Source organism: Cordyceps javanica, chromosome 3 (assembly GCF_051103115.1).
Source record: "Cordyceps javanica chromosome 3, complete sequence".
NCBI classification, from domain to species: Eukaryota; Fungi; Ascomycota; class Sordariomycetes; order Hypocreales; family Cordycipitaceae; genus Cordyceps; species Cordyceps javanica.
In genome coordinates, this window is record NC_139297.1 from 3,525,330 (window position 1) to 3,548,190 (window position 22,861).

Sequence of the window (22,861 nt, forward strand, 5' to 3'; positions counted from 1 at the left end):
TTGAAGACTCAAGCCATGAAAATGTCGAGTAGATTCTTGGCTGTGTCGTGCATGACAATCTGCACGTCGTTTTTGCCCGCGCGACCATTGACATTTGTCTGTTCATGCACAGTCTTGTTGTTCCATAGCGTCTCCCACTCCGTCAGCTTCTTCTTAAACACTTTTTGGTCGTAGCTGCCCGGATCCGTCGCCAAAAGGTAGTCCACAAACATCTGCCAGCGGTGGGCATAGTAGTCGCCGATGAGACCCGCCCACTGCTTGGAGGCGTAGTCCTCAATCTCTCCGTTGGGGCCCCAAAGCGTTACCTGGTTGCGGGCGTTGTACTCGAAGAAGTCGGCAGCCTCATCGCCGCTCTTGCGCGCCGCCAGGATCCAGGTGGAAAGTTGAAAGTTGGCATTGGTCTCGAGGACTTGGTCCATGGTCTGCAGGATCACCTGGAGCTTCTCGCCTGCGCATTTAACAGCTTTGGTGTTCCCGCTCTTGTACTTTTCGACAAGTTTGTTGTAGGTCGCCTCGAAAGCGTTGGCAAGCACCTGGCGAGTCCAGTCGGTGAGGTCGTAGCGGTAGGCGTCGTTCTCGAAAAGCCACTTGGCCTGGGCTCCGGCACTGAACATGTCGTTCCAGGCGCTGATGAGCTTCTTCGTGTCGTAGGTGATTTTGGTGGCGTGGTGGCCGGTTCGGTTGACAAGGCCGCTGATGTTGGGAACAAGCTCGAGGATAGACTTGGTAACTGCCGTGACGGAAGAGTCGGTATTGTTGTAAACGGTAGAGCGGACCTTATCCCAAGCAGTGTAGAGAGCTTTGGGAATCGCTTTCTGATCCGCTCCGTAGCGAACCGTCACCCAGTCGGAAAAATACTTGTCGGTTTCTATAGCCTCCTTGCTCCATGCCTGATCAAGTAGAAGATCGTACATGATTTCATTGCCTTCTTGGCCTTCCATGGACAGGCCCAATCCAACAATGGACTTCGAAGTCTGCACGGCCTCGACGGCATTCTTGGTGACATTTTCAATTTGGCCGTAAAGACCCATGTTCCCTCCGTATCCGTGCAGCTGACACCAGATCCAGGGCTTGCCGTAGAAAGAATGTGTGCGCTGCCACTGAGGGGTGGACTCGGCGAATAGGTCAAGGAGAAGCATGTCCTCATTGACGGGTACACCGTCTAAGAAGGACTTGACGCGGTCATCGGTCCAATAGGTCTTATCCGAGGCAAATAACCAGCCCTGCATCACCCACACAGCGCTAGGGTCGGCATCCTTGAGCGTCTGCCAGGTATTGTGGCTGACGTTCTTCAGGTAGTCTAGCTCGCCCGAGGCTGGCTTGTTCTCGTTGAACTGGTCAAGCGTCCAGAAGCTGGTCACATTGCCGTAAGCCTCGTTTTGCTTAGTGAGAAAAGCCTTTTGCAGCTCGGCAAAGCGGGGGTCGTACGGCGTGATATACTTGTCCGCCGTGAAACGGCCGGAGAAGCCGCTCCACCTGGGGCTCTCGGCGAGACTGACGTCGGGCCAAACGCGGGTGATGTTTTCGGGAACGAAACCGGGAAAGGCAGGGAGAATAGGCGTCATTCCCAACTCGACCATGCGTTTGACAATCTTCTTTTGCAGCTCAAATTGATCTTCGATCCAGGCTTGGGGCAGATCGCCGCCCCAAGATCCCTGGATATTGCCAAAGTGCTGCCAGGCAAGGAACGCGGGACCGCTGAGGAAAGAGTTGATCTCATCTTGAGTCAATCCAATGTCACGGAAAACGTCGGTGAAGATTTTCTCGACACCGATCCAGGCTAGGGCAAGGTTGACGCCGCGCAGGGCCATCCAGTCGAGCTGCAACTCCCAGTCCTCCCATGACCAAAAAGCGCTCGTGTACGAGGTGGTTACTATAGAGCCGTGTCAGGTTCCATTCACAGACGCAAAAGCATCACTTTTGAACAGACCTGTGTTCCAATGATAGCGATACGGGACGGTGCTGGAGCCCTCGAGGGCTTTGCTTAGGCGGGGAAGTTTCTTGGGGGCCTTGTCCAGCTGGCTTCCGATGAACCACCAGATGTCGACATGGGCGATGTCTGCAAGGTAGCGATGCAGACTAGACGTAGTTTCATGGTTAGCGATTCAAACGCGCCAGGGCCAGTGCGGCAGGTCCGCCTCATGCGCATCCCGAGCTTATGCGCGCTGCGGCGCAACACTCACCCTTGCATGACGGCACTGGGCGAGGTGCCGTGAATGTGAATCTTGTCATTGCTACCGCTGGACACGCTATAGCTATCATTCGTCACGTTTGAATCCGAGGCGGCCCGGCCTATGGTCACTTCAAAGCTGTCAGTGTGGTCCGGCAGCCTGCGTTTGATGAATGCAGTGACGCCGTCGGTCGAGGTGGCAGTCGACGCGGCGACGCTGATGACGGCCGGCAGAACCCAGGCGACTTGAAGAAGACGCATTGCAGCTGAGGCCAATGCAAATGCGGTTTTACAGCTAAGAGCCCTCCGCAAATTGCGATCGCGAAGCAAAAGGAGCTGACGCCGAGGGATGAGAACAGGCGTTGGGGGCACTCAGTAAGCCAATGTCGTCAGTCTATCCACAAACAATACTTAGGCGGGACGACAGTAGCAGCCCACGGCCAACAACGAGGGCGCCACTCAGAGTGTAGGACAACCCCCACGTTGCGGTGTCCGATTATACCGCCACTGACCCACGGAAATGCAAAGCCGTATTTATTCCGAGAGCATATTGATCTTTTCTGAGAAGCAGAAAATTTTCGTCAGGTACAATCTTCACGTTGGCGGTGCTCCTTGTTTTACATTGGAACCAGCACTCTTACTGTGGTAGAGCTCCAGGGTACCTAATCAATGAGACGGAGCGCTGATGCAGAATGAGTACGATGCTTATGCATAATCAATGCAAAGCGACCGAGGCACAGCAGTATTAAATTGAGTCTTTCATATGAATGTCTTGTTTTTTTTTTCTTCAGCCATGGACCTGATACACAATAGAAGGGGATTTGTATGTAGCCAGTTGTTCGTCAACTATCTCGGGGTTGAATCGTGCCATGCATGACTTGGACCAAGATGCTTGGATAAGAGCAAGCAGCAAACTGATTATGCGATAACCTTGTTACTTGACCTGGTCAGATCAAAGTTGGGCAAGCCAAAACATCAACGCTTGGTGCAGAATGCGAACGTGTGGGTGCTCCAGCCGTGTGCAGGGATGCGGCATGCAATAGATGTTGAGCAGAAAAAACACCGAGACGTACCAGTATTTATTACCTTGTGTTGCAGCAGCACCCCCGCAGCGAAAATGCACAAGCAGTCCGCTCTGCTGTTTACGTAGTCAAAAAAAAAAAAAAACTGGCTCAGAGGGGGATAATGACATGGATGTTGAGAGAGATCTGAAACCCGAGAGAGAATGGGGGTCGGACAATGCTGTCCAAGCAGCACAGTAGTTTGTTGCGCGTGCTGACACATTGATTTCGAGGCCAGGATGACGACACTTGAAGTAAGGTTCACACTGCCAGACCGATTGTGTTTCTGATGTAGAGAGCTGGACAGCGTCGTGACAACGTCGTGACAGATGCAGGAGGGTCCGAGCGAGTAATAAGCGAGCGGGCGCGTCTCAAATGTTGGAGCTAACTGGTGAGTACAGAATGGACGGCTATGACGGGAGGCTACGGGGGTGGTAACAAGGGGGGACGGGAAACGATCGAGAGGAAGGGAAGATGAAGGGGTGGTGGATTGGACGACGGGCATTGTGACAGTTGCAGACTTTTTCCTTTTTCCTTTTCCTTTCCTTCTCGTCAGTTTCATTTTCAGTTTCATTTTTAACCACATTCTTGATTCTGACCTATTTTAATTTCTTGAAATTTGGATAAGCGAATACTGAGTATGGGTGGAATGTCGGTCCCAGAAGGCGCACCGGGACGGTCGGGGCCGGGAATTAGACAAGAACGGCACGGTATTGGCAGGTGACCCGGCCACCAAGAAAGGATGGATGGAAAGTGGGCAGGAAGAGATTGGGTCTGCTAACAGAAACGGGGCGGCAGGGCGCAGGGAAGAACAGAGGGGTGAAGAGATGAGCAAAGGAATAGGTAAAATAAATGAAATAGGATAAAAACAATAGCGAAATAAGATTGAAGGCAAAAGCGCGTCGTTTTAGTGCTTTGCGTGCAAGGGCAATTTGATGAACAAGTTTGGCAAGAAATCTTTCTGCTACTAAGTAAGTAGCATGTACTGAGTATGTACGGAGTGCGGAGTACGTCACTGACAAATTTACTTGGGGGCTGGGCAGGGGTATCACCTGGAAGGGGGGGAGCATGAGTACTTAGCAAGAGAGGAATGCGACGAAATGCGACGCAGCAAATCAAAACAGACAGACAAAGAAAGAAATGGTGAAAATAGATGGCCAACCCCACAAAATCAAAAAGGGAGATCTTGGCGACAAAGTTAGACAGGCAACAGGGCATTTGCCTACCCAGTAAGTAAATTGAAAATCACGCCTGGGAATACTCAGTAATAAGGTACCTAGGCTGCTAGGTAAGTAACTCATAGATACATCCACGCTCGTAAGTAGGCGGGTGAGTTGGTACCTACTTACTGGTACGGAGTAGTAGTTACTAGGTAGTCAGTGGTAGTCACTCGCTGTGCCTCCACCAAACTGCCCACTTTTACAGGCACAGTGGCACTGTTTCCCCGGGGCTGATTATGGGCAGGTCAGTGCACAGGACCCTGCTGCCTGCCTTCGAATACTAACCTAAATGCCTAAGTACGGATATTGCACTGGTACTTCCAAAAGTACCTGGATAGCTCACATTAATGAGTACCTGGTTAGTACAGAGAAGACATCTGCAGGGCACCAAAAGGCACTGGGGGTTCTCTTCCGCCTGGCAGGTGCACTAACGCAGGTCCCACGGCAGCGGGTGCAGTGGGTTCCCCCTGGGTGGCCCTGGCAGAACCCAGATAGCCCCATCCGCCACCCGCGCTCTGCTGCTGCACTGCCATCACCGACTACCTACCTAATAGTAGGGTACTCAGTAGAGCCAGGTAGGGGATTCCGCACCAAACCAACATACTGGTACTGATTGACTGAGTAAGGCAGGTAGGGGCAAGGTAGGCAGTGATTTCCAGAAAAGTGCAGGCCAAATGAACGACGGCGAGGCTGTGCTTTGCTTTGCTTTTCTCTTCTCTTTTTTTTTTCTCGCCTGCTTACTTTCCCGTCCCTCCCCTCCTCCCTGCTCTTCTCCCTGGTGGTAAACTGGTGCATTGCCCGTCTCCGCCTCTTCCTACTGGTAGACTGCACAGGCACCAACTTGTCTGGGGTTCACTTGGATGCCCCTGTTTCCTGTACCCTCTACTTACGGAGCACGGATTGCAGATATGCAGTACTTGCATTTTCACTCCTTTCTTCTCCCCCCTTCCCTCATCATCACCATCACCATCGCTCGTGACCGAGGTTGAGTCTGTCTTCGCTCCCACCTAGGCGAGTATTCGACGACTTTTTTCTTTTCTTTTCTCGCCCCCCACTCTCCTCGTCACGCGTCACTCGTTTTATTCTTCAGCTCCCGTTTTTTCTCCAGCATTTTTGCTCTCTTTTTCGCTCTTTTTCGTTGTCGTACGGGTTGCAACGCCGCCCCTGCTACGCTACGACTCCAGTCCCTTTTGCGCCCGCACATGGGTATCGTCTGGATCGACACCTGGCAATCCGAGAAAAATTTCTCCCACTTTCTTTCGACCCGTTAAAGACCCGATCAATTCCAAGTACTCTCTTCGTTTTACTTTTTGGCCTCTCGCCAGATTTATTACGCGTGCTTCCTCAACACCATCAAAGCACGCGCGACGCCACGGCTCTGGTAGCCTCCCTTTGTCGCTAAAAGAAAGTTGCGCCAGTCCTCGCGCTAGACGACTTTTCGCTGGAACCGAAATTCCTGGTCAGCCGTACCCTTGGGATACATACGCCCGCCTCCAAAGTTGATTCCAAGCTTTGCTATTCTTGCATCCTTCTCCTATTTCGTATTTTTGCACTCTCCTTGGTTACCTAACTTGCGAACAATACTGTATACACGCGCTCGGGACCGTCCGCCACCACCAGTGTCCCCACCCGTGCCAGTGCGACATAGCTGGACGCCCTCGACTCGTTTTCTACGACCCCAACCACCGAATTGCGCACCTCGAACCACAGTCGAATCGGAATGGTCATCTAAGGGCCCCTGCCAAAGTTTGTCTTGCCCTTGCACGAACCGCGATCGCCGTGATCCTCCGCCCGATTCCATCACATCGTCTGCGCCATTGCTTCGGCCCCAGCAACATCGAGATGGCTTCCGTTGACGTCGCAATGGCTCGCAGCCTGCGGCCGACCGCCTGGGAGGCCATTAGTCAAGTCCTCGCCAGAAACCTCGTCGCCCAGGCTCATAAGCGCGATCTCGTTGGCAATGCGGAGCAGAAAGTCACCGATGTCAAGACTGCCTTTTCTAGCTGGGACAACTGCATGCAGGCCACCTACTGCAAGTATGTCATCCTGTCAACCATAACGCACCTGCACTTTATTTACTGACTTCTGAACCAGGTGGCCCGTGATCGCAGTCATAGTCATAGGCAGCCTTATTATACTCTCAATAATCTGGTGCATCGCCCGCTGCTGTTGTTGCGCCAAGTCATGCTGCTGCGGCTGCTTCCAGTGCCTCAAGTGCTGTGGTAACTGCTGCGGGTGCTGCGATCCTCCTGGTAGCCGCAAACACAAGTACCTCGACGAGCCGTATATTCCTCCCCATCACGGCTACCAGCCACAGGCTCCTATGCAGCCCTCTTTCCACCAGCCTCCTCAGCATCACGAGACACCCCAGTACGCTTCCTTCGATACGCCTAAGAACCAAGACTCCTTGCCGCAAATGCCCAGCTGGGAAGGCGCTGGCTCCAGAAAAGTCATGGTCGAGGAGGAAGATGACGCTGTGGAAATGAACCAGCTTAAGAAGCCGGCACACGACCCGCGGACCGGCACGCTGGCCACTGGCGCCGTCAGTCCATTAAATGCCGCCGACAGCCGTGGACCCTACAATCCTCCCAGCCGCGGTCCTCCCGGCCGTGGGCCCGGCGGCCCCGGCGGCCCTGGACGAGGCTACATGGCTAATAACGCTGGTGTGAGCCCAGGCGGTTATGGCTATCGACCCGTCAGCCCTCTCAACGAGCCAGGATATGGTAATAACCATGGCTACAACCAAGGCGGCCCTGGTGGCCTCGGTGGCTATGGAAACAATGGCTATCAAACAGCTTACAACCAAGGCCCCGACCAGAATCGCAATGTGCCTCACGACTATAACGCTGACCACATGTCAGATGGCTATGGCCTCGACCAACCATACGACACGCCTGCTTCGAACGCTGGTGGACATGCTGGAGGTCACCCCGGTGCAGCTATGGCCGGCGCAGGACTGGCTGGTGGATTGGCAGGTGCTGCTCTCGCCGCAGGTGCCACGCGCCATCACTCGCCGGCGCCGGGATCCCGCGGCTACGGCACGCCTCATCAGCAGCCAGTATCGCCGTATACCGAGCTCTCCGCCGAACCCAACCCCTTCAACACGCCAGGCGGCGGCTTCGTTGAGATGCCCAATGAACCTCGGCGCATGGAGCAGCCTCAGGCCAACGTTCATGCCGCCTATGCCGAAATGTCTGCCGCTCCTCCGGCCAAGACGCCGGTATCTGTGGAGCCCAGTAAGGAACCGGAGCCCATTGCCTACGAGATGGCCACCGACCAGGTAGCCCCGATTGAGCTCGATGGTGGTTATGTTGGGCCAACCCAACCAAAGCACGCGGCAGACTCACCTCATGCCATTTCTGCCGAGCTCTCAGCTCAGCCTGCCCGCCGGAGCCCAACGGCCCAAAATCCTACAGGCCAGCTTCACCACGACGCGCCTGAGGTCTACGATTCTCCACAGCAATATAGTGGAGGCGCAGCTGCTGGGCAGTACGGCCAATCCTCTCGCCAAGACAGCATGGATAGCAGATCACCTTCGGAGGCCTACAGCACGAGACGTCAGCGTACCGGCGATAATGGGGTGCCGTCGCCCATGGGTCCACAGCCACCTTATGGTACGGACCAGCGCAGAAGAAACTCTCCTGGACCCATGTCCCCCAGATCTCCCGGCCCTCGCGGCTCTCCCGGCCCCGGAGCTGGTCCACGACGCGGACCCGGTCCACGACCCGACCAGCACTTCAGCCCTTCACCTCTGAGCACACCAACGCCCAACGAGAGCCCGTATAACCGCCCCGGCTTCAACCAGAGTCCAGGCCCTAACCGTACATACTCGCCAGCTCCTCGCCAGCCGCGCAGCCCTGATCGCAACGTGCCAATTGCTCGGCCCAACGGGCAAACGGCGTTTGCGGAGCCCCAACCACAATCTCCCATCACCAACAATGCCGGATTTGACTTCACCTCTGGCTTCGCGCGACCGCAAACCGGAAACAGTGACCGCCGCCAGCCGCCGCCGCAACAACAGCGCTACCCGGGTCAGCCTCAGCCGTTCAACAACCAGTCACAACAACACGGCTGGAACGGTTACTAGGTAGCAAACAAAAGAAAAGTCATTTTTGAAACGGTATTGAATTCGGGATATACAAAGAGAGCGAAATTGGCAACGGAGCCAAAGCCGCGAAACCTCTCTTTTTTTTCTTCTTTCTCTTTGCGAGCCTCACTATTCTTGTTTTTTTCCGCTCACCCACTAAGCGTACATTTATTATGTGGGAGCACCTGAAAACTTTGCATATATTCCATCTGTATATATATAGACATGCCTGGCGTTTTGGTCTTGGCGGGGCTTCCCTTCTTTTCACCTTGATGACACAGTTATATTTGTCCTTTGACGCCTATATTTCCTTCTTTTCTTCATCTACTCTTACTTTCGAAATTCATAAATGGATTCCTTCTTCATCTTCATAGACCTGCGTGTTTCGATTGTGTTTGAGTTTGGACGCGTTCATATCTTGCCGGCGTGCACTTTGCGACATGCATCAAAAGCAAATATATACACGGCCACCTGTGACTATCCGTACTGTCTCGTCTTCTTCATGCTGGGTGTCTGGCAAGTTTCGACTGGACAGAGCGGCTGAGGTCTTTTGCCCACGTTCAGTCACAAAAGATCGATGTGTATGTTGGTTTCAGGCTTGCGCTGCAATGGCCCTTTCCGTGTATATTTAGTGCCGTCTATATAACAACAGGCGCCTCTCCGCAAGCCATTCTTGAAATACAAAATGCAATAGCCAAAAAAGAAAGGAAATAGAAAAAGAAAAACTCCTGCGTTGAAGAAAACCAAAGAAAGGGTACACCAAAACGAGCAGATGCAGAGAGAACAAGTCATAAACAAAGAGGTAAATAATCGCTGTATCCCAAGTGCTTTCCGAATCTCAACATATGCGGTAGTTGTGGTAGAGTGATCTATTCCTTGGGTAACAAATTCGTAGTCAGTGGTGCCGAAGGCTTGGCACCGTGGGCTGATGAACCGCTACCAATGATGGTGTTTGCATCGCCGTCCAGATCTGGGTCATACTCTTCGGTGCCGGTGCCGTTTCGACCTGCGCTCCGCGGTCTCATTGTTCTCGTCCTCGTGGACACCTTATCGACTAGCGGTGCCTCGTCGTCAGCATCGCCGTCGCTTTCAATGTCCTGGAGCGAGTCGTTGTTGTGGCGAAGAGGGCGGAAGTGACCGCGCTCGTCGTCGTCGTCCGACTCGATCTCTGAGATGGGCTTCTTGATGAAGGAGTCAATGATGTAGTACTGCAGGGCGTTCATGATGAGGGGGAAGATCATCATGACAAAGGCGATCTGCAGCTTCTCGTTGCCCTCGGTCCAGCTGAGCGCCCAGTCGCCGACCTTGGAGATCCACGGCATGGTGATGAAGATGATGAGGACGCAAATCTTCATGAGGAACAGCCCGCAAAAGTATATTACAGACTGTTTGAGCCACCACCACGCGCTGGGCGGGTTGCCGTAGTAGCCAGACTGAATCGACTCGCGGGGCTTGCCGACAGGTGTGAGGGCGACGATGGCGGTTAGGAGATGGAGGAGTCCAATGAGGATGGGGATGCCGAGGGTAGTCTGGGTCGATTTTTAGCATACATGGAAGCACACCATTTTTCAATTTTGGCAAAAACTCTACTCACGTCAATACCTAGGTTGAGGAGGTAAAAAGAGCACGGGTTGGGCATGTACGGAGCCGCGGCGGCGGAGGCGGTTGTGCTCCGGCTGACGACGTTGGCGGCCGTGATGGAGAAGCGTCCGCTCGTGAGCATCGACATGAAAATGTTGGCAATGTGGACGAGCACCGAGCCAAAGACCTGCTTGGACGCATCAAAGGCCCAAATCTTGACGGGCCGTTGCGGGCGCTCCCGCCAGCGCTTGTAGACGAGAGCCAGCAGGGCCAACGCGCCGAGGGCGGCCTGGACGACCAGGGCAAAGGACCCCAACAGCTGGCACTCGCCCTCGGAGTCGTGAGGGCTGGATGGCGGCGTCGAGGTCGGCGAGGCGGCGGCAACGAAGAGCGGCGACGTCGTGGAGGCCATGCTGCTGCTGGCTGTGACGGCGGCGGTGGCGAAGCTTGTTGCGTCGGGATGGTTGACGCCAATGGCGGCTGCTCTCAGAGCGTCCATGGTGCGTGCGCGCGCGCGTGTGTGTGACTAGGTTGGCGTATGGCTGGAGGGAATGGATATGTATTGTTTTTGTCGAAGGGCCTGGTGATGCAGTTGGGCGACGGTGTCTCACCGCAGCGGAGACTCGGTGGTGTCTGGTCTTTTACCTGCGGTCTGAAACACGGACAGGACCCAGGCGTGCCTTGGCCTCCCCTCTTTTGTATGCTGAAAGGGCCAAAAAAAGGTGGTTCAAACGGTCCTGGATGCCGACGCCATGTATATGGTAGCTCTTGGTGGAAGGAAATGCGACGTTCGTTTCTTGATGGTGCGGATGTCAAGAAGCCAAAAAGCAATAATGATGATGCGGAGAATGGGGATCCTGGCGCACAGCATCACCAGATCATCAGAACATGTATCTTGGGCTTAGCGTGCAGGCGTGACGAGGCCGGCAGTGGCTTAGTGTATAAGTTAGCGGGCGGCCGTCAGCCTATTGGCCTGGCTGCCTATCTATAGGTAGGTTAGTGCTAGAGGGCCAAGGTCGCAGTTGTTATAGATAAGTAGGTAGGCGCCTACCTTAGGTACCTATGTGCTTACCTACTTGCGTAGGTACTTACTTAGCTTAGTAGTACTCCGTATAACAAGTAGTAGGAGAGGTAAGTGCCTGGGCATACACATCATTTGACATTTACGAATTCAAGCTCTCTTCGCACTGGTTCAGAAATACTTATAGTCATGTCGGTATATCGTAGACATTGTTAAAAAAATTCATTGTACGCACATTTTCCCATCTTCGTGTAGGCCGATTACCAGTGGCAAGTCTGTTAGCGCCAGCGCTACATCTGAGCCGTCATAGACTCAAAGGCAGCCCCCATCGGCTGAATGTAGCTCCAGATTCCGAAGGGGGCCGCAGTGCAGCGAAAAAAGTCACCACCACGCAACGAGCAGAGTCGCGCGACCAATTGCTCTCGACCAATTCAGTCCGTCTCTGCTCACCAAGTACGCCGGCGCGTCGTTTCTTTGGTCGCTTGAACCACTAGTCTCTTCACACATCCGGCTGTATTCCCCCAGTCTACACACATGTTCCGCTCCCGGTTAAGAACTTCCGGCCTGGCTTTTGCCCAGAGCCTACGACCGTCGACCTCGACAGCTCCCAGAGTCGCCGCGCCGCTCGCCGCTCGCTCGATTCATCATGTTCCGGCGCTGAAGCACGACTTCTCCGAGGGTGTCCCCAACCTCATGAGCCCCGGCGGCTTCAATATTGCCTGGTCAGAGTACATGGCGCTGACGGTAGAAAAGCTCAACGCCTTGACAGCCGGTCCGTTTTTTACCCTTGACCTTGACCTGCAATCCAAGTCGAAACGCGTATAGTCGTGTCCTGCGCGATTGGGCGGGACCTATCCAGAACTACCGTATACTGACTGCAATTACCCTAGGCACCGAGCTCGAAGACAAGGATACCAAAACAATCGCACTCCTGACCGCTCGCGAACCTAACCAGGCCCCCATCTTCAACTATGCCTCTATGGCGCACAACAACCACTTCTTCTTCCAAGGCATTGCCCCTGCTCCCGTCGCGATGCCTGAGCAGCTTCGCGCCGAGCTTGAAACCTCCTTCTCCTCCATCGAGACGCTCCGTCGTGAGATCGTTCTTACGGCCTCGGCCATGTTCGGCCCCGGCTTCGTCTGGCTCGTCAAGACTGGCCCTGCCGCCTACCGCGTCCTGTCCACCTATCTCGCCGGCTCTCCCTATCCAGGTGCCCACTGGCGGGCCCAGTCTACCGATATGAACAACGTCGGCGATCAGGGCAGCGCCCGCTCCTACTTCCAAAACCAACTGCAGGGCACGCAACACCGTGCCGGGAACCTACCACCCGGCGGCATCGAACTGCAGCCCTTGCTGTGCCTCAACACTTGGGAGCACGCGTGGCTTTTGGATTGGGGCGTCGGCGCCGGTGGCAGTGGTGGAAAGGCTGCTTTTGCTGAGGCTTGGTGGGAGCTCGTTGACTGGGAGCTTGTTTCTAGCAGAGCCGGGCTCACGCGCCAAGCACTCATGGGCGCCAACTAAGCAGAATCACTTGGTCGAGAAAGCGGCATTTTTTGCACAAGGAACGAAAAAGGGGCGGACAGCCATAAAATAGAGCGATAAGAACGGAGCGACAATTGGTGTCCGCTTTGGCTAGAGACAGGAAACTCTTGCCGTGAGATCTAGAAATGTATCTCAAATCTGTACGATTAACTGTATACTTCCACAGAGGTTGAAAATATATACCACAACAGTCAAGCCAACCCGTCTTTGGTGTACAATTTGCAACTCTGGTTGGTTAGCAGAGTCCCTACACGCGTCCCGAATCTGGCGACTCCTTTGCCAAAAAGAAAAAGGTCATGGAGTCGAACTTTGAAAGTAAAGCTTGTATTGCTATGGAGGATGCTACCTAGTTAACTCCTGCCCATGAATCTGACTAAAAACGAGGGGGCTTCCTCCCTGTGTGAGAAAAGCAAAAGATTGAAATCTCAAATTGGTATAATGAATTTGGCTCGCGCCCGACTTCCCTTCGAAATGTAGAGGGAGAATATGGAATGTTGAAAAAGAAAATGAGCGAGAAAATGAAATGCTGGATAAAGAAAAGACGAAATGAAAAGTCCGGTTATTTGGGTAGGGAGCAATTGGCGGTCGAGGCTGGCTCAGACGCTGGTGCAGGGATGAAAGACGAGAACGGTTGGTGAAACACATAACACGAGAGTATAAAAAGGAAAAAAGGAAAAAAAAGAGCAAAGAGAGAGCTTAAATCATATTGCCGTTGACACTTATCTCAAAGCCGTCACCCTTTTGCTTGAGAGCTTTAGCAAGCATCATCTCGCGCATCCAGTCGATGCGGTCGTTGCGGTTCTTGACTGCAAAGTGGTGTGTCTTGCCGGTGCCGTTAACACCTTCAGCGGACACACCAGCAGCACTCATAGAACTCTCACGCTTGCGCAACCGGGCGGTATTCTTTTCCTGCGGAATCAGCTGGAAGCTGAACGCGCCAACAGGGTCGCTCTTTTCGCGATTGTGCGAGATGCTCACAGCCTTGAAGGCTGCGCTGAGCTTGGACGTGGACGCGAGGCTGGAGCATGCAATGGCGTAGTCGTCAATATCAATGTACTCGAGCGTGCGGTCCACGGCCGCCATATCCTTGTGCATATTGAGGCGTGTGCCCTTGAGCGTGAAGTAGCCATCCTGCCACTCGTTGCGCAGCAAACGCGTCTTCCTCTTCTTCATGGGGCCCTGGAACGAGACGCCACCGTTGGAGGGCGCGGGCGTGCCCGTGGCGGACCTCGTGTCACCCACGAGGGAAGGCGTGCTGCTGGCCGCGTTGAGTGCGACATCGTCCTCGTGGCGCCCGGCCGAGGAGGACCACGGGTAGACGCCACGAGGCGGCGCCTGGAGTGGCACCTGGCGCACGGCGCGGGTGGCCGCATGCGGCGGCGATGACTCTTGCGGAGACGGGGTGCGAGATGAAACGCGGATGGCCTTGTGCTCATTGACGGACGGGAGCACGGAAAACGACGGGCGACGGTGGGAGGCACGAGACTGCGAGCGCGGTGGCTGCGGTCCCGGCGCGACATTGTACCCAGGTGCGGTGCGATAGCTCATGTCGGGCGGCACGGATTGCGAGGCATCCCGAGCGACTGGGCCGAGAGGCACGGCGGTCACGGGGACATCGAGCTCTGAAAAGGGCGTGCCGAATCGGTACGGGTTTCTTGGCGTCTCCAGGTCCGGCGATCGGGGGTCTGCCTTGTCCATCCTGTAAGGCACAAAGTCCTGCGACTGGCTGCGCTGGTGGTGCGACTGTGACTGTGACTGCGACTGCTGAGCAACTTCCTGCTGCTGTTGGGGTGAGACGGAAAGGGACCGTTGCAGCGTCGAAGGTCGTCGAGGCGCGGTCGAGCAACGCTGCGCCTGAACATTGAGAGGGATGGAAAGCTTGGGAAGGCGGCGGAGGCCGTGATGAGGCGCTTGTGTTGCCGGTGCGAGCTCAAAGGGAGGGGTGGGAGGCACCTCGTTGAGGGACGCGTCCTTTGTGCGCTGAAAGCTGAGGAACTGTCGCACATTCTCCTGAGGATCCCGAGTCTGTACGCTGCGGAGCGACGCTTCTTGCAGGTACTGCAGGGGCGGCATGCCGCCGGTGCCCAGAATGTCCGACGACGCGACGACGGACGGCGCGGCGTCGGAGAAGGGGCGCATCAGGTCCTCGTTGGGATCAATGGCTCTCGCGGTCTCGGGGTTGCCGGCGTCGCCGTAGATGACGACCTTGCCGGTGGCGCTCATGTCGACGTGCGGGTTCATGCGCTTAAAGTCCTCGATGAGTCGCTGCTGCTTCCTCCACTTGCTGCAGTTCTCGCCCTTGGTGCAGCTGTGCGGCTTGGGGATGACCTGCTCGATGCCGATGATGGACACGGACTCGTACGGCATGATGCTGTCGCCGCCGATCTCGGGGCTGCGCCTCTGGCGACGGCTGCTGGCGTGGCGCTTCGGCGCGGTGTGGTGATGGTGCTCCTGCTTGCGTGCCTCCTTGCGCACTTCGCGGCTCGGACGGTCTTCGATCGGGGTCGAGGGTCGCGACTCGTCGTCGCCTGCCTTCAGCTGGCGGTCGCGGAGCGTCTGGATCTGATGCCAGATCTTGGTGCGGATGCCAAAGGACGGAATGTCCAGCTCGCGGAGGTCCTCAAACTTGAGCGTGATGAGGATTGGCCCGTTGATGTCGTTCTCGATGAAGCGGTCAGCCATGGGCACCTCGATGCCGGAATTGAGCATGGACTGCGCAACCATCTCCGGGGTCCAGGACACGAGGTCGGCCGCGTCCAGCTCCTCCCGCGTGTATTGGAACGGCCCGGCCTGCGGAAGCGGCGGGTGAACTGTGATTTCACCATAGCCGCGAGGCTTGGGAGTGATGGGCGACATGCCCAGCACGAGGTTTTCGTCAGGAACATGATGACAGTCAAAGTCCGAGGACGAGTGAAACAGATGAGGGCCACTCGGCCCTTCGATTTGCTTTGGTGAATGCTCGAGGCGGCTGGACCTAGGTGTCACGGCCTCCTCGAAAGAGTCGAGGGTTGTTTGTCCCGACTGAGGTTGATGTTAGCGATTGAGTCCCTGGGTGCAGTATGAGCGGAGAGCACTCACAGATTGGAAACTGCCGCGAGGCGAGCTGTCTTCGGCGTCGGTCAAGATTGTCTCATCCTCATCCCAGTCGGTATCAACAAACTCTGTGGTGACCGAGGTCGGTCTGTAATGCTGCGAGTCGTTGATGAGGTTGAAAAAGGTGTCCTGCGGCGCAGGTTTCTGGCGCATTTCTGAATATGTCCGCCTTGGGCCGGACCGAAAGTGTGCGTACTCCTTGAAGAGAGGTGTTGGTAAGATGAGGTGCATATATATTGCCGTCGCATTTTGATCACAACTCACCATTGTTTCTTTGTTCCAATATATCGAATTAGTAGAACAAGTTCCGAGAAACTCTATTTGGAAACAACCTGAGCCCAAACTATCTATATAGAGGGAGGAGGGGCTCGGCTTCTGTGGTGTGGTGGTTGGGGGGGTGCTGTTGCCAGCGGTGAGACCAATCTTCTTCTAGGCTTATAAGCCGGGTTATAGTATATCAAGTTGCCGTGAGACTCGGGTGTAGAAACATTCAAGGAAATAACAAAAATCTCGCGAGAGATGGATACGCTTTGCAAAAACTCGAGAAGGAGGGTCAAGATAGATGCAGCACAAGTGGCCCACGGAGCGTTATGTATGCCGTGCTCACAGCGATGGTCGGATTGTCGACAGTGACGGCCGTCTCCAAGCGCCAGAGGAAACGTTGGGGCGTGGGAGGCCGAGTGCACCAGGGTGTGACGGGCTGCCAAGAGGGCTACATGAACAAGAATAGAAGTCAGTGACAGGCCAACCATCCAAGTTATGCAACACACCACCACACCCTACGAAGGAAGAGAAGGGGGGGGGTCCTCGTCCGTGTGAGGGGAGGGGGTGTGTAAGTCATGGCTGCTGCACATTGTGTGGCAACGGCACATTCGCGATGAACATGCGGTAACGAGCTAAGTAGCTAGGAAGGACTAGGAATCACAGCGCCACAAGACAAGAGCGAGAGCACGAAAAAATGACACAGGGAAGAGAGGCCTAGTACGAGGACTTTTGGTCGGGCCCCCGGCCGGTGAGGGGGCAAGAATGGCGAGCTCATTGGTGTAAATGCTGGGGCGCTGGCGCTGGTGCGGCCCAGGGTACGGCGCGAAAAGAAACATCACAATTGGGCAATGCAAAAGGGCCTGCAGGGCCGGTGACATTGGCCTAGACCACTATTTTTGACGGATGCCAAAATACTAATAAGAACCTTGTGGCCAGTGGCGACCACTATATAGGTATATATATCAGGATGGACTTGTTCGCTTGCATGAACAAGGGTTGCCAGGTCGTCTGCGGCTTGATGCCACTCACGATTCGCTGTATCGCAGAATGCCACCATCAGCGCGGGAAACAAGGGGGGGGGAGCCGAATCGACAAGTTTGCTCACGACTAAATAGCCCTCTGGAGTAGGCCCGGATTGCCTAAAAGAGGTCCGCCAAATACAGTGATTTCTCCCTCTTTTTGCTGTGCTGGTACCCAGTAAGCGCCGAGTCTCCGAGGAGTTGTGGTGAGTCGTGACTGATTAGGTAGTCTTTCCCTATATACCCTGCAGTGCTGCTGCACCGCCCTTCCTCTCAAAACCGTCTTCCGCTCCTCGCCGACCACCCACGCCCATCCGCCCCCCCCCCTCTTGGGCTTTCGCTCCCCCCCTGGCAACTACCCTGCCACTTTTCTTTCTTTTTGGTCATTATTAATTTGTTTCTGCAATGCATGCAGCCACCTCGATGGTTACTGATGACTGAGTACTGAGTAAAGCCATCGTTGCAGCGGCCGAGCGGGGAGAGGAACCTTGGCCAGTTCAGAGCTACTCAGTAGTTATTAACTTAGTTGTACCCGGACCGATGCCCACCCACACGACGTGAGATGGAATAGCGCCGGCATTATCACCTTCTAGAGGGCCCTGCACGGCCGTTCTACTCAGTAAAGAGCTCGCATGCAAAACTGCCGTGTGACCAACGGGCACGAGGTTTTAGAGCAACTCCCACGTTGCGCACGACCGCCCAAACCGCTTGTATATATAGAACCCGATCATCGATAAAACACCAGAGTTCGCGGGAGCATGCGTAAATCTATGCTCTCAACCCTTTTTACTTTCCCAAGACAGATGAAGAGTCGATTCAGAGGCTGTCTCCCAGCCTTTCCCGCTCTCCTCCCCACCCTTTGCCGTGTGTCACGGCACTTGCAAGAGACAATGAACCCCCCATCCGAGACCCATTCTCCAAGTTATCGTCTGGGGCTAGCTAGCGGAATGGCTCCGTGGCGCCGACGCCGACAGCGACAGGATAGCCACAGAATAGCAAGGGAAGAGGCAAAGCCAGAACGACGAGAGAATAAGAGTGGCAGGTTATACAACACATCCGACAGAAAGTCATCTCGTAGCGATCGAAGAGGCGCGACCCTTTCTTCTTGCTCGTGTCGCACGGCATATGTTTATTGCGCCACCAAGTAGGAAACTGCAGTTTGGCATGATGAATATCACTGTCGGTGCCGACTTGCATATGGGGAAGACGACGGCGCGGGGGGGGCGACCCAGGAGGAGGATGAGCAGCCATGTACGGATACTGATACGGGCAACGAACGGTAAGTGGACGGGAGGTTTTGCTACGGCGGGCAAAATAGGCTCCCGACCGACACAGATTAGCAGGGCCAAAAGTCCAGATGCGATTGATCAGCAGACTTTCGTGTGCGAGCTACTTGTTTCGTTTCGGGACACCGAGTGAGCCTTTGTCTTAGACGTGAGCCGGGCTCAACGGTCGCCATGTTGCGAAACAAAGAATTACTTACGAATGACGCTGCGGGCGTAAAAGTCAACCCGGGTTACTCGATGGTGTACATATTTCCTTTGCTGTGCTTTTTCCTTTTCAGCTTGCTTGGCGATCCTTGCGGTTGTTCTACACATGACTTACACAGCAAAAGCCTCGTGGGCAACCCTGGCCGTGTCGTTGCGCCACAACCGTTTTCGCCCTCCGCAACTCTCACTTGTTGTGAGAAGATAGGGTAGTGGTACCCTACTGATATAAGTATGTATATCCCGCCGTTATTAAAAAAAAAGTAGTGTGTTTGTGCTGATGATCGGGCAACATCAGCGCGGTGGCATTCCGAGGCCTTGTCTCTGCCCATCCGCGACATGCATCGAGTGTGTAGTTATGCGACGAGTTCTGCGTGTGCACCACCCCGGCATCCCGGCTACCAAGAAAGAAGAGCCAAAAAATGTCGCAAAGGGAAGCTGTGAACAAGGGCCCTTGTCAACCCATCCCCTGCCGTGAGTGATACTCTGGAGACGGGGAGACAAAGGCGAAGCGGACGGGTGGCGGGAGGCAAGGAAGGGTGTGCCATTAACTAAGCCATTGAGCCACAGCATGACCAGGGGTCGAGGCTCTATCGCACTGTGCCGCACTGTGCCTCACTGTGCTTCACTGTGCCTCATCTTCTCCTAGACGGACGGAGCCTTCCCTTCCCTCTCGGCATTCACATACAAAATTACCACCAGCAAACCCACACCTCCATCATCGATCCCCCCATGCCCATACCCGCCACGGAAACGATGCTATGAGGAAGCTAGTAGTGGGCAAACTCTGGTCCTCAATGGACTCCGCAGTCCCCTGCTCAGTCCCTGTTCTTCCTATACGGTACGAGATAGTCGTTACTCTCTACTCCCTCAGTACTAGCCTCGTTGTGGCCTAACCTCTCTCTTGCTGCTACTCTAGACGTGCGCCATCTTTTGGCTCGCGCAATTTCCTCAAAGTCTATAATGACAGCGTCGCAACTTCGATATACGCCGGTCCTATTACACAGGGACTTGTACGCCAACTCTGGCTCGCTCGCTCGGCGTCTGGGGCGTTGGTCCTGTCAGAACTGGGTGTAACATGACACCATGAAAAAAAAGCCAGGATTTGCTGTCCAGGGTCAAGTGATGCCCAAGCTGCCAATTTCCATCACGCCCAATCGACGAGCAGCGACGAGCCCGCCCCTTGCAATTGGCAAGCCATCTTTTCAACCGCTAGTGGCAAGCCACGCCGGCCGCCGCCATGCTGCATAGATTGCCGTGCTTCTTGCGAATTCAATGACAAAACAAGAGCAGATTTGCAGTGGAGTGCATGTTGGAGAAAACGCCATGTTGCTCGCTTGTGGCTGTGGTTTACCCTTGCCTGCCATCCTGCTCCCTTCTGCGAAGCGAAGGCACGGATCCATGTCGGTCCTTCGTGCAGCCCAGTGGCTCTAGTCCCAAAGGATCATGGTCTTGATTGATCAGTCAAAGCCCCGTTTGGTACGCCGTATTACGGCGCAAACATACACACATGCACACACACTCTCACACGCACATACTGGTGCTCACACGGCCCAGCTAAACTAGACCCATTCTACTCCGTACGCAAGTGTACTCCGTATGCTCGAGGTCGATACAGAAGGACTTGCAGATCCTCACCGACTTATTGTTCACAACTTTCGCGGCGTCTTGGTGCAGCCTAGTAACATGTCTTGTGATAACCTGCAGCAGCCATTTTGCCCACCAGGCTCTAGTAGGTTTCGGAACGTATCGCTCCGTACGGAAGGGCACCCGCCTGGCGCATCGTGGCACTCAGCTCAATGGCAACCTCTTGCACGATTCAGCAACCAACTAGCCACATTGCAGGCATGGATGAGCGCAGACAGACTCTTGAACATGTCAGGCTATGTATCACTATCCCCGAAGCTAGCTCCATGGGTGGTCTTTTTGACATATGCTTCAAAGCTCTTATTCTTCCTTTTTTTCGCCCACGCGAAGATGGCGTCGGAACCGCTAGGGTCCTCAGCGGTGCTGCGATAAGCTACAGAAGCCATCACCGGCTTGGGCAAGACACTTCCCCGCCCCATCAGACCGCGCACTGCCTGCCCCATGAATGGAGTCGGGCCCTGGCATCAACCTGGCCCAAGGGCTGGTTGTGCGGTCCACAACTTGCTCCGAGACAGGCAGGTTCTACATGACAGAAGTAGCATTGTACCAGTAGGCCGACTGGTAAAACGCGACTTATTACCGGAAGACCGAAAGAAGGAAATGACCGAGTGAGCCCAACCTCATAAACAAAACGTCATGATGCTACCACACTAGTAACACAGGTCACATAAAGGATACGGCCCGGTGTATCTCCCACACAATGTACCTGGTTCGCGCAACAAAAAGATCCACTACACCATCTTGCAGGCCAGACACATAGATTGCCATTGTATTAAGCCGAATTGATAGTTTGGCATCCGGCTAGCAACAGCTTGATCGTAAAGAGGTGGCTTGAATTGAGAGCAAAGGAGCTATGTGGTGATGCAGGCCGATGGTGCAAAGAGGCCGCTGCATCATGCATTCGTCGGTATAGAGTGCGCAACGACGGCTTGGCCATGTGACCGCAGCCTGTGGCCGAGAAGCGTCGCTTCATACAATAAAGATTATCGATGTGAACTGTGTTACGCGGGCAATGACCGCAACAGTTCCGGCTAGGATGAGTGTAACCGGACCTGCAGGCAGCCGCCGCCCCTGCTGCCGCCCACGTGGATAGCAACATCGGTTCGTCTTCCCTTCTCGCGTTGCCTACACTGCATTATTTCTGTTGAGTATTGGTGGCGTTACGAATTTACAACCAACCAACGTGTACTCAGTACTTGGCACTGCGCAACTCCAGTGTAGCCACGCAAACCAGCCGAGAAGAGGGGTCGAACAATTCTGACTCCCATATGGTAACACTTATACATACCGCACCACATCAGGTGTGGATAGAATGGAGTCTGGGCTCCGTCGCACTGCGTTGACTACTGCGCTCACTCGATCGCTTCTTCGGCGCGGGCCACTTGAAATGGGAGTAGCCAAAGAGGGGTAAGATATCGAGAAAGGGTCCCCGCCACACGACCGTGAAGGGAGAAACTCTGCAAATTGAGAGCCCGCCACCGCCCTGATTCTGTCCCTTGATCGGTCCTCAGAGCGGGGATGTGTTGTGGAAAGAGTCTACCGGCTCCGCTTGACAAGCAGCTCTATTTCGCGCAGCCCTTGGGCTGGAGACTGGATGACCAGAAGACCGCAAAGACAAGGCCAAAACAAGATACCACCAGAGTGTGCTGAGCGAGGGCTGGCGAATCACAATGGGGGCAATTGGGTGAATGTGACATGTCTTCGTCCGGTCTTGATGCGAACGCTAAGAAGTGAACGTGAGGAACAAAGATCTCAACGGGAAGAATTACTTGCATACCATGGTTTCAACGGCAGCGGATGCAAGCCAAGCCATTTGCGGTAGGACGGCAAAAAGAAGCGCAAAGGAAGAAGAGGGCTACGTGCCAGTGGTGCCACATTGTGACGAGTCAACATGCCTGGCGAAGAAAGTGGCCGCTGCTAGATTTTTTGGCGTCGCGGCTGAGAACAGCGGCTTCTGGTGCCTCTGGTGCCTCTGGTGCTTCTGGTTAGGACAACGGGGATCCAGAAACAGATGCTAGTTTGCAAGCCACGGTGCTCGAAGGTGGTGTAAATGGCCCGCAGCCACAACGGTTTAGCACTTGCGCCAGTTTCAAGAAGGAAATAGCGTAAAAGGAAATGGAGGGCGGAACTCTGTACCAGTAGGTAGGTGGTGGTAAGCTTTTCGCGGGCCGTTGTTATCGATTGGGCAAGCAATCTGTCACTTGTAATCTGTACTAGGCATGTTTGCTTTTTCTTCTCGCGTGGCTGTCACTAACTACTATGCTTGGCTTTTTTTCAACGCCGATCAGCCGCAAACGACTACGATACAACATTGCAGAGCGGCGGACATTGCGCGCCGGTTCATGCGGCTCTTTTCTCGACTGGTCGGTGTACTTGCTAAACGGAGACGGCGCACAAGCTATCCAGTCGATCATGCAAGTCACCCTGACACTGCAGGACCTGTGGAAGTGGAGGCACGAGCACAGACGGCTGGCCTAGTTGTGACTTTTTTTCATGTCTTCGCTTTGTACAGAGTAGTTGGAGACGGTGAGAACTCTGCTGAGGCTGGGGAGCTTCAGTTCCGCTCTGGAGAAGAGGGCGGTCAGCCACGCGTGGTGGCGCACACTCAATTGATATTGCTGACTTTGTGCTTGGCAACATGCAGGGAATCTGGTTGGGGAGAGTAACG

At 54.6% G+C, this 22,861-nt stretch overlaps 5 protein-coding genes across 5 annotated transcripts; 2 read left to right on the plus strand and 3 right to left on the minus strand.

Moving 5' to 3' along the window:
* Positions 1-8: 8 nt before the first annotated feature.
* Positions 9-2,431, minus strand: V2A60_005262 (alpha-N-acetylglucosaminidase; the record flags this gene model as incomplete). The annotated part of the gene is made up of 3 exons (XM_083256574.1): positions 9-1,873; positions 1,931-2,079; positions 2,184-2,431. The coding sequence occupies 3 exons, from the start codon at positions 2,429-2,431 to the stop codon at positions 9-11; spliced, it is 2,262 nt and encodes a 753-aa protein (XP_083112700.1).
* Positions 2,432-6,314: 3,883 nt separating this feature from the next.
* V2A60_005263 (uncharacterized protein) lies at positions 6,315-8,538 on the plus strand (the record flags this gene model as incomplete). The annotated part of the gene is made up of 2 exons (XM_083256575.1): positions 6,315-6,487; positions 6,546-8,538. 2 exons carry the CDS (start codon positions 6,315-6,317, stop codon positions 8,536-8,538), a joined length of 2,166 nt encoding a protein of 721 aa, XP_083112701.1.
* Positions 8,539-9,407: 869 nt separating this feature from the next.
* On the minus strand, positions 9,408-10,618 carry V2A60_005264 (vacuolar membrane protein-domain-containing protein; the record flags this gene model as incomplete). Its single annotated transcript, XM_083256576.1, has 2 exons — positions 9,408-10,067; positions 10,133-10,618. 2 exons carry the CDS (start codon positions 10,616-10,618, stop codon positions 9,408-9,410), a joined length of 1,146 nt encoding a protein of 381 aa, XP_083112702.1.
* A 1,056-nt stretch (positions 10,619-11,674) lies between these two features.
* Positions 11,675-12,662, plus strand: V2A60_005265 (mitochondrial 37S ribosomal protein mS42; the record flags this gene model as incomplete). The annotated part of the gene is made up of 2 exons (XM_083256577.1): positions 11,675-11,912; positions 12,031-12,662. 2 exons carry the CDS (start codon positions 11,675-11,677, stop codon positions 12,660-12,662), a joined length of 870 nt encoding a protein of 289 aa, XP_083112703.1.
* A 717-nt stretch (positions 12,663-13,379) lies between these two features.
* On the minus strand, positions 13,380-15,929 carry V2A60_005266 (SAM and PH domain-containing protein; the record flags this gene model as incomplete). Its single annotated transcript, XM_083256578.1, has 2 exons — positions 13,380-15,704; positions 15,762-15,929. 2 exons carry the CDS (start codon positions 15,927-15,929, stop codon positions 13,380-13,382), a joined length of 2,493 nt encoding a protein of 830 aa, XP_083112704.1.
* Between the last annotated feature and the right edge of the window lie 6,932 nt (positions 15,930-22,861).